The 10,365-nt window shown below is 46.7% G+C and overlaps 1 protein-coding gene across 2 annotated transcripts in view; it reads left to right on the forward strand.

Annotated features, from left to right (window-relative positions):
- The window catches only part of MAPK13 (mitogen-activated protein kinase 13), an 18,363-nt gene continuing 7,998 nt past the window's right edge, over window positions 1-10,365 (forward strand). Inside the window, exons 1-11 of one of the 2 annotated variants that reach the window (XM_001234442.6) lie at window positions 1-283; window positions 2,887-3,016; window positions 3,365-3,423; window positions 4,464-4,572; window positions 5,702-5,731; window positions 6,124-6,171; window positions 7,101-7,215; window positions 7,544-7,615; window positions 8,134-8,213; window positions 8,684-8,762; window positions 10,015-10,191. In XM_001234442.6, the coding sequence (XP_001234443.1) occupies window positions 165-283; window positions 2,887-3,016; window positions 3,365-3,423; window positions 4,464-4,572; window positions 5,702-5,731; window positions 6,124-6,171; window positions 7,101-7,215; window positions 7,544-7,615; window positions 8,134-8,213; window positions 8,684-8,762; window positions 10,015-10,191 (1,018 nt within the window). In that variant the 5' untranslated portion in view covers window positions 1-164. The remainder of the gene's footprint in view (window positions 284-2,886; window positions 3,017-3,364; window positions 3,424-4,463; window positions 4,573-5,701; window positions 5,732-6,123; window positions 6,172-7,100; window positions 7,216-7,543; window positions 7,616-8,133; window positions 8,214-8,683; window positions 8,763-10,014; window positions 10,192-10,365) is intronic. The other variant, XM_015298762.4, reaches the window with a different exon arrangement.

Genomic DNA, 10,365 nt, shown 5'->3' on the forward strand with positions numbered 1-10,365 from the left:
ATGTGGAGGCGGAGGGAGGAGGGCTGTGAGACATGTCCCTTCCCGCTCACAACAGCTGAAAGCAGAGAAGGCAACTCGCTATAGCCCTCAGCAGAGCAGGGCGTCCTGGTCGCACCCCAGGGGCATCCACCCTGGGTGGGTGGCAGTCCCGCAGCCACCGGGCGATGAACTTCACAAGGAGAAGAGGCTTTTACAGACAGGAGCTGAACAGAACCATCTGGGAGCTGCCCAGGAGGTACACCTCCCTGCACCCCGTGGGCTCTGGGGCCTACGGTTCCGTCTGGTGAGTGGGACCCTGGGGGAGCAGCAAGGGTGGGGTGCGAGAGGTGCCTTAAGACCCCCTGATGAAGGGACTTTGCGTGTGCGATGAATGCGGTTCGTCTCCTGCTCAGTCACCACAAAGGGCTGCTTGAAGAACGGTCCTATGCCTCCTGTGGCCACCCCAATAGGCAGTGGGGAGAGTTGTCTCTGGCTCAGCACTGTGGGTGCCCTGCAGGCAGGGATGGCCTCAGGTCAGAGCTCAGGGAAAGGGAGGGATCTGGTTGGCAGGAAGAGGGAAATGCCTGAATATCTGAGAGCTGAAGAGTTGGGCACTGCTGCAACAAAGCACTGAGCTCTGGGCAGAGCTACAGCAGCTGATGCTGTCTCGTGGGGGAATGGAGTTGGGTGGTACAGCCACAGCGCCGCTTCCAGCTCTGTGTTGTAAGGCAGCAGCTGGCTGGGACTTCCGGGCTGGTGGCAATCCCTGGCTGAGAAGGGAGCAGCAGAGCTGCTGTTAATTAGTTACTTGGACAAAGGTACCCACAGTGAAAGCGAGCAGAAAAATCAGATCTCGCTTTGTTTACACAGGTGAGTAGGAGGAGGCTGGTGACTTTTAGCAAGGGCAAACCCATTGCATCTGATTGTCAGTACCCAAATAGAACCTTGCTGCATAATAGGGTGAAAAGAAAAGGAAAGAAGTGTGTCCTCTTTCCTGGATGTTGGGCAAAGCACCTCTTGCTGGGCTGGAGGAATCCTCAAATCCTGTGGCTGAAGTTGGGGGCTCTGCTGGTGCACTACAGGATGCAAACGGGGACCAGAGGTTTCCTTCCCCACTTTGCTGCTCATGTGTGAGGTGGGATCCTGAGATGCCTCTGTGAGCCCAGTAACACTAAACCTGATATTTTTCATACCTATACAGAAAAAAAAATAAAAAATAAAAAAGGAAGAGAAATCCCTCCAAAGTTTTCTTGACCAGTAAAACACCAATGCCCAGATGAACCTGTTATTGTGGGACTCTCAGCTGCTCTGCAGACGGGAAGGGGTGGATTAGAGACTGAGGGCAGAGGAGGGCTTTGTTATGGGATGGATGGTACTTGGCAGGGTGGGATTGTGCTGGTTCCTGGACACAGCACAGGAGGAATGCTGTGCAGTTGGGATTTGCTGTCCTCTGCTGGGAATCGCTGGGAAGATTTTCTCTCACAGCACTATTTGGAGTTGACGGCTTTTGCACATCTTTGAACAATCAAGAGGGGCTGAGAAACAAATTCTGGGAAGCCAGCATGGGCTTGTTTCTTTCCCCATTAATTCTGCAGTGAATAACTGAGGAAGTTTCCTGATGCCCCCACCCCTGTCCCATGGGTGTGATTTGCCACAATTACCCATGGAACCTTCATGGTACGCTCGTGACCTCACCTCGAGGTCGGCCTTGGTGTCATCCTGAGCTTCCAGCTGCTCCTTAATCTCTGCTGGGAGGAACACCTTAGGCTCTCCTGTCTGTGGCAACTGAGTTACCTCTGGGCTGTGCCTCATGCCCTGTCTGTGCTGGGGGGAGCGAAGCTCCTGGTCTTGCATGGAGTGGTGGGGTTGGATGTGTGTTCTGCAGGCCGGACGCTGGGAAGACAGTAAGAGCTGGCACTTGGAGGTTGGATAATCTGCCCTGAATTCTGTGCTTGACTAAGTGGTGCCAGATCCTTCCTCTTTGTTCCTTCACGGCTTGGAGAACTGTGCTGCCCTTCTGTCAGCAGCTGCTAAAGGACAGATGGAACTGAGACAAACCTTTCCATTCCTCTTGAGATGTCCTTCAGTGTCACTTTCAGTGCTGACAGGGCCTGGTGTGGCTGTCCCAGTGCTCCCTTTTCTTTTTCCAGCTGAATACATTACGAAATTGCACCAGAGTTCTCAAAGGATGTCTGCTCTCATCACTGATAGCTCAGAGCAACCAGAAGGGACCTCGGTGGCCATGAGGGGGAAGATCGATTGCCTGATGGCATCAGAGATGTCTCTGCTTGCTCAGTGAGAGCTGCTGGTGAGCTGGACCTCTAGCAGCCGTACCACAGTGAATTGCTGGTGGCTGGAAATCAGAGAAAGCTGCTAACAGGCTCCTGAGATTTGCACCAAAGAATAACAACCCTTCTTAATAAAAACCCTGGTGTGACAGGTGGCAAAGAGGAAATTGCTTTATTCCCTTTTCTCCATGACTTAAAGAAGGAGAAGGCAGAATTAAAACTCATCTTGAAATTTAACCATTTGTGTAATGTTCTGTTAGCTCCAGCTTGTTGCTGCAGGCTAAAGCAAGTGTTAAAGGGAGTGAAGACTGGCACTAGTGCTTTGCTTTCTATCCTATCCTGTCCTCTTAGTCCTCCCGAGATCATGGACAGTGCTCTGACAGCCCAAAGTCATAAAGGAAAAATATGTGTGCAAGCTCCACTGAGTTTCAATACCAACCCAGAAAGATCAAAAGGCCTTTTCTTGCTGGTTTTTCATTTTTTTCTTTCTTTTTTTTTTTTTTTTCTGGAGGGGAAGTCCAGCATTAGCTCTTTGCTTGGAGGGAACTTGATCTGGTACTGCAAAGTTCGTTAAAACACATTTGCAGTGTGAAAGCTGGTTTGTATTTGTCTGTTGCAGCTCCGCCATAGACAAGAAGACAGGAGAGAAAGTGGCCATCAAGAAGCTGTGCCGCCCATTCCAGTCGGAGATCTTTGCCAAGAGAGCGTACAGAGAGCTCACGCTCTTGAAGCAAATGCAGCATGAGAATGTAAGTACACGTTTGTCTCTGTTTCTGCTAAAGCAAGGGGAACTCCCCTAGGTGCAAGCCCACTCTTGTGGCAGCACCTTACCTTTGATAGGTCTCAACATCTGCCATGTGGAGCAGTCTCAGGGTCTGACTGCTGCCCAGCTGGTGCCAGGCTCAGGTGGATGTGTAATGGGTGTTCCTGTGCCTTAGTAAGGGGAAAAGTAGCTGCACAGCACAGCGAGGAGTCCTCACGTTCCTCAGATAGAGCTCTCAGTGCTCACAGATGTGCTGATGGAGAGCTGTTACCTGAGTCTCACGTGCAAAGCAAATGCTTTCTAGGATTACATTTGGACTTCTCTTGTCTATCAGGTCATTGGGCTGCTTGATGTCTTCACCTCCGCCCCTTCCTACCACGGATTCCAGGACTTGTAAGTGTGGAGTTTGTGTTGCTTTGCCTAGGTTCGATTGCTGCACAGGCTTAGCAGCAGCACAATGGATTGTGCTGAGTGCAGTTCAACATGCTAATTGGAAGAGGGAAAGACTAAAGCCAGACATCCCCAAATAATCAGAAGAATCAGAAGGAGTTCCTGTGGCTGAAAGGTCCGTGTGAACAGATGGCGTGCCCTGTTCACAGCTGGGAGAATGCAGGATAGACAGACCAGCATAAATACCTGAGGCATTATGTTCCACAGTGTATTATGTGTCGCGTGACACCATGCTGATGCACAGTGTAATCTAGAGGCTGTAGTCAGAATGGGGAGAAGTGGTATTCACCAGCCCACAGGGTAATTAAACTGAGAACTTCGGAGATCTAATTTTCTTTTCATTTTGATTCTGGCTGTTCAGACATCTCAGTGTTGGTGGTCAGGTCAGACAAGCTCTTGTCACTTCCTCATCCCTGGGCAGCGTGCATCTGCTTCTGGGTTTGCAGCTGCTGGCTGATACTTGGCATCCTGCACAAAAAGCATCCAATGGTTCTGAGATGTTCCTGCTGCTAATTGTGGTCTCTTCAGTCAGGCTGAAGGAACCTACAGGTTGCTTTCCAAGGCATGGCCAAGGAATATTATGAATTTGGGAGCCAGTGCTGCAGCTTTGCAAGACTCTGTAAAACTGCACAGGATACTTCTGCTGCCAGGTGGATGTAAGGTCATCTGGATTTGGAAATTATTATTTAAAATTAAACTAATTTGAGGTTGTTAAGATTTGAAAGATCTTTCTTCTTATTTGATATCATGTATCGGATCTGAGGGGAGGAGAAAGAGCACTTTTCAGAGTAGGCAGAATCCCCATCGTTGCTGCAGGCCACGTCAGTTGGCAAGGAACAGCCACAGCCACCTGTCCCAGTTACACTAATTTAAACAGCCACAGGAAAACAAACCACTCAAACAACAACAGAAATGAGAACAAGGCCAGCCTGGTTCCCTGTGCTTTTCTTCTAGACTCAGGGCCTTGTCTTACTGCCTTTTAGCTACCTGGTGATGCCATACATGCGGACAGATTTACAAAAGATCATGGGACATGAATTCAGTGATGAAAAGATCCAGTACCTGGTCTACCAGATGCTGAAAGGGCTGAAGGTAGGTGGGGCTGGACAAACAACACGGCTGGACCTACTGACTCTTCTACAGTTGATCTTGCTTTGTCATCTCTGGGCTGACCACAGCAACAACCCCTGTCTGGGGAAGATTTGTTTGTTTTTTTAATAGCACGCACTGAGGAACAGGTATCTGCTTTTGAATGACTCTTGTTCTAGCACACATCAGTCCAAATGGCTGTCCTTTCACGCTAGCCAATTAGGCATCGAAGCTTCCATCAGTTGTAGAGCTTGGAGTGGTTTCTCGGTGACAGCAGCTGTATTGCTGACTTGCCAAAACCCTGAGCAAAATTCTGCAGGACGAGGAGTGAGCGGGGCTCCTGCTGAATTTCTCACCTGGGCTGTCAGTGAAGATGGAGGGAATGATTTTCTGTTCAGTACAATGAGATAGAAATGTATTTCTCTAGCTGCCTTTGGGAGAACAAAGCAATCACACCAAACCTTGAAATGCAGAGATAACGCCTCAACATTGCCTTCTGTAACACCCTCCACCTGGAGTCAGAGCTGTGGTTTATGAGTGTTAATAAGTTCACTCGAATAACACCTTTCCCCACATCACTGCTGCCTTGAGTTTAAATAAAGCAAGGGAAGAATAATGCCATTGGTCTAACTAGTGTGACAAAATCCACAATCAGTGTTTGCAACAGTAATCTGATTTTCAGTTTTGGTTTAATGATGAGATTGTTGTTTCAGATGTTAAACCATGTGGGAAAAAAGATGAATCAAAGTTTTCACATCGTTCAACTGACGACAGCTCTGTCTGTAATCTGGAGGTCTCTGTTCTGATAGTTTTAAGATACTAGCTAGCTTGCTCTAAGGCACTGTTGCCCTCTACCCTCCATTCTGCACTGTGCTGCTTCTTTGGAACAACAGTGTAACTGCAAAAGCTGTCAGAAATGCAGTTGAAGACCACAAGTTGCTCTCAGATGGCTTTCCCCCATCGGCCACTGCTTCTCCTGTGGTTGTGGGCTTTACTGTGGGGCTGTACCGGGGGCACGCAGTGGATGCCAGTGCTGTGTTCCCACTGAGTTCCTCTTTGAAACTCATTTCTCCACTGGAGAAAACAGTCTTATCTGCTGGTGACCACACTGTGGCTTCTCTTTTTATTGCAGTATATTCATTCTGCCGGAATCATCCACAGGGTAAGTTCATATGCACCACTATTCTGATTTTGTCTGTTTAGGAGAAATGCAGCTCAGTCATAAAATTAGCAAATTTCTAAACATTGTTTTGCTAATGGCCTCATCTGTTCTGAATTCTCTCTGGCTCTGCTGTTCTCCTGTACCCAGTGCTTATTCAGATTTAGCAGAAATGCTCTATTTGCTGGCAAGCTGTGAAGCACTATGATTTTTGAGTGAAAAGAGTTTAAGGAAAAAAAAGTCACTGCAATTTAAAGCTGTACAGTATTGCTGTATTGATACTGGGCTCCGGATGTTATGGGAAAGCATCCCAGGTGAGCTGAGGCGTGACTCAGGCTTGTGTTGATGAACTGCAAATCCAAACATCCCATTTATTCTGGTCTCATCTGTTTTAGGACCTGAAGCCAGGCAACCTGGCTGTGAATGAAGACTGCCAGCTAAAGGTAGGAAAAACGCAGGTAGCAGATCAGAGTGCTCATGAGCTGCTCTGCAAGCAGGAATGCTGGAGTGCAGGTGTCATTGTGCTTCCCCCGATGTCACATGGCTCAATTTGCGGAGCTGCATTACACAGCAGTTGCCGTCAGCAGGAAATATTCACCTGCTTATGCAACTTGCTGAATCAGGGCCCAAGCCTTGGAACGAACACCCTGTCACTGTCATTTTGGCTGCACTGAAGTTTGTAATGACTTCCTAAATTAATGTAATACTACTGAGCCATGCTGGTGTTAGGTGGACGATCCCTCAAGGATAACTGGATACAGCCCCAGTTACCCTTTGGTTCTTGTTGACTAGGCCCTGAGACACAATGGCTGTGATTCTAAGACAAAGTTATTTTCAGTGTTGTTCTGAAGAGACTGCTTACAGCTCAGTGGGGTGACAGTCTCCCATGTGTTTTCTGTAATGTATATTACTGGGAGTGGCTCTGTTGCCCGTAAAAGTTGGGTCAAGCCATGTTCATCTCCAGTACTGAGGGAGAGGTCATCTCCTGTCAGCTGCAGGGTGTTGTTATAGGAAATGGTGAGTCACGGTGGCTTGTGAGCATGCCTTGGTCTCCACCTTCTAGAAGTCTATTAAAAAAATCTCATAGAGTTTAAACTTAAGTTTCAAAGGAAGTGACTTTCCAGGTAGCAGTGTATGACACAGATACTTTCTATAGGGACTCTGCAGGACAACTGGCCCTGCAGCTGGCTTGCATCTTACAGTGGAGTTAAGACAAACTTTGAACCATCCCATAGGTGGCTTTGGTGCAGACAAAGCTTCAGTCTGATCTGATTGGATCTGCTTCATTTCCTCTTAGAAGCAGATTCTTGCTTGTAGGATTGATTTATTCTTTCCTGCTCTTTCTTCTCCCTCTTCCTTTGCTGAGCTGCAGATCTTGGACTTTGGCTTGGCAAGACATGCTGATGCTGAAATGACAGGCTATGTGGTCACGCGCTGGTATAGAGCTCCAGAAGTCATTCTGAACTGGATGCATTACAACCAGACAGGTGAGTTGCATTGCTTCAACTATGTGACTGTCTGGTGACAAACCCAAAGACCTCTCTGTCATGCCTGGGTCAAATCTCACCTAATCTACCAGATGTTTTTGCTCTTTATAATCAGTGTCCCCTGACATAGAGTAATTCACAGCTGGTGCCTGTGGGAAATGATGAAAGCAAAGATTTTAGCAGCATAGAAAGAACCGGGGAGGGCAGAAAATGGGACTGAAATTAAAATGAGTGCCTGCTGCAGACTGAAAATGCAGACACCAGCTCATGCAATCCTTTTTCCTAAAAGCTACTCTTTTTAAATTTTTCCTTCTTTCTTCCCTAACAGTGGATATCTGGTCTATTGGTTGCATCATGGCAGAAATGCTGACTGGAAAAACGCTGTTTAAAGGAAAAGACTGTATCCTTTCAAACAAAATCTTTTCCCTCAGAGGGGTAACAATTCTTGGCATGTGTGAAAGAGCCTTAGGAATGAGGCTATAGAGGGAAATCAGTGTCAGTCTAGTTTACTAAGAGATCAATGTGTTTTTTTGGTGAGGAAATAGAGAATATAGCAGGGGGCCAAGACGGCCTTAGAAATGCACCTTCTCTGTTGGCCACATACTCTCTATATCAGCAGCCTAACCTTGTATTTCCCTAGTTTTATACCCAAGCCCTTCCTTACTCTCAAATCCATGGGAATGTACTTCAGTAGAATTGTACAAGCAAAATTCACTGTTGATGAGAATTGCATCCTAGGAAGAGAGGATGCAAATAGCATAATGAGTCTCAGCTTGTGTGGCTTTGCAGGTCTGTATCATTACCTGCTCAGAGCTGCTGCTGCTCCTGGGATGCTCCTGCACACAGCCCATAGGTTGAGCTGCTGGGTGGAGCCCAGGGCTTACTCCCAGGTTGATAATCTTTAACACAGCCTGCCAGACGTTGATCAGCTGACTCAGATCCTGAAAGTAACAGGGCATCCCGGAGATGACTTTGTGGAGAAGCTTGAGGACAAGGCGGTAAGGAAGCTCTGTGGCCATTCAGGTCTTGCTGCCAGAAGCGTGGTGGGGAGAGGTTAACACACAGCAAGATGGGCCGTGTGCTGCTGTTACAGCAGCCATGAACAGAAGAGATGGCAGTCTTTCCCATCATCAGGGAAGACATTTTTGTCAGTGACACCTCTGATGTATTTGACTTCAACACTTGTCACTGAGAACTGGTGTGGATCATAGGGGCTGCTGGGCAAGGAGTTGATGCTGCAGCAAGCATCTCCCACCTCTGTTCTGCAGCTCAGCTGTCCTTAAAGCATCAGCAATTCTGTATCCCAATGATAAAAATAGTTCCTCGCAAGCTGGTCACTAAAATGTGACATCTGAGATAATTTGTTGTTCTCTTCTAAATAATGAGACCAAAGAGGTCTATTTTACAGTCCCCTCACACTTGTCCAGTTGGAGTAAATGCATGTGCTCTGCTTTCCTTTCTCTTTCAGGCTAAAAGTTATATCAAGTCTCTTCCAAAAATGCCCAAGAAGGATTTGTCTGTGCTCTTCCCCACAGCCAATCCTCAGGGTAAGTAATCTTGAGCATTTCTCACAAGTTCTCACAACTTAAAAGGAGCTGGACTGACTGCCACAGCTGCAATTTTGTTGCTCCTCTTTTTCATAACTTCTTGCTGCTTCCTCCTTTGTAGGAGGCTGCCCTTCCCAGGGCAAATACAGATGAATTAAAAGTAAAACAATCCTTTACCGGCGCTGCAATGTCAGTGTTCTGCTGATAATGACCATTTACCTGTTTCATTTTTGCTTTTAGTTTTAAAATTGCATGATGTGTAACATATAAGGAAGAGGTAAACTTCATATTATTGTATTAACAACCCAGAAGGAAGTGTATGCTATATACAACAGGATGTCTAGGTTGCAGGAAGCAAATCATGGGATCAGGGCAGCTGCATGCAGTGGTACAACACCTTCAGCTCCACTTGGTATAGAATTTGGGATGAATTTTGGCTGATGCTAGCTTTGAGAGCTTGTTACTTGTAGCCAAGCAGATGACATTATGATTCAGAGTACTTAAATTGTTTACCCAGCCCCACATGCAAAGCATCACAGGTTTTGATGAAGTATGAGAGAGCCTCACAGTCCACTCAAGTAAATTTTTTTCCTGTGAGAAGAGTTCAGCTCAGATCACAGTTGTTTGTTGAACACCCACACCTTTCAGTACATAACAGGCAGTTATGTGCAATGTATGTGTGATTTTCAGGGTAAAAACTGGTCTCCAAGAGGCTCTTTCCCCAAGCAGATTACAGATAAGAGAAAAACCCTTCTAAAAGGGGGGCATTAAGCTATTAAAACCAAGACAGAACCAGGATGACAGACCAGTCAGTATCTGAGTTTCCTGCCTTCCTTTACCAGGGATGTATCGATTTCTATATAGATTGCTCAAGCTATATGACTATTTTGAGTTGCAGGGGTCAGAGTGAAAGCAAATGACTGAAACTGTAAAACACCTTGAAGTTAATGGTTTGCTGTTCACATCCCTGCAGACTATCCATGCAGCAATGCCTATCAGGCTAATTTTTTACCTCTGCACAATGTATACTTACACTTCTCTTAGTAAACGTTACCTGAGGCCACTTTTTGGCAGATTTTGCATCCTCGCTGATGGGATTTCCATGCTGCCTTGGCCAGATTGAGGAATTTGTTTTGTTTTTAGGCATGGAAATGTCTTAGTGGAAACACTAGCCCTGTCATTTTCAGGGTTCATGCACAGGATGGCCGTTCTGTACTGCACCCACTTAGCATGTTCCTGTCTCTTCCCACAGCAGTGGACCTGCTGGACAAGATGCTGCAGCTGGATGTGGAGAAGCGCCTTACGGCCACAGAAGCATTAGCCCACCCATACTTTGATCAATTCCGAGACATTGAGGAGGAGACAGAGGCACAACAGTCCTACGATGATTCTCTGGAGCGTGAAAAGCTTTCAATAGAAGAATGGAAAAGTAAGAAGTTTGATTTATTTGACGTTGTATAGCAGAGACTTTCCTGCCTTCTTCTGTTTCCAGTGAGAACACCAAGTGAAGCCAGCTCAGCTGCAACCACTCAATAATGCCTTGATGATAGCATACATCTCCCTTTCCTTGCTCTTACTGTCATATATTCAGCAGAGATTCCTT

Source organism: Gallus gallus, chromosome 26 (genome assembly GCF_016699485.2).
Source record: "Gallus gallus isolate bGalGal1 chromosome 26, bGalGal1.mat.broiler.GRCg7b, whole genome shotgun sequence".
Lineage (NCBI taxonomy): Eukaryota > Metazoa > Chordata > Aves > Galliformes > Phasianidae > Gallus > Gallus gallus.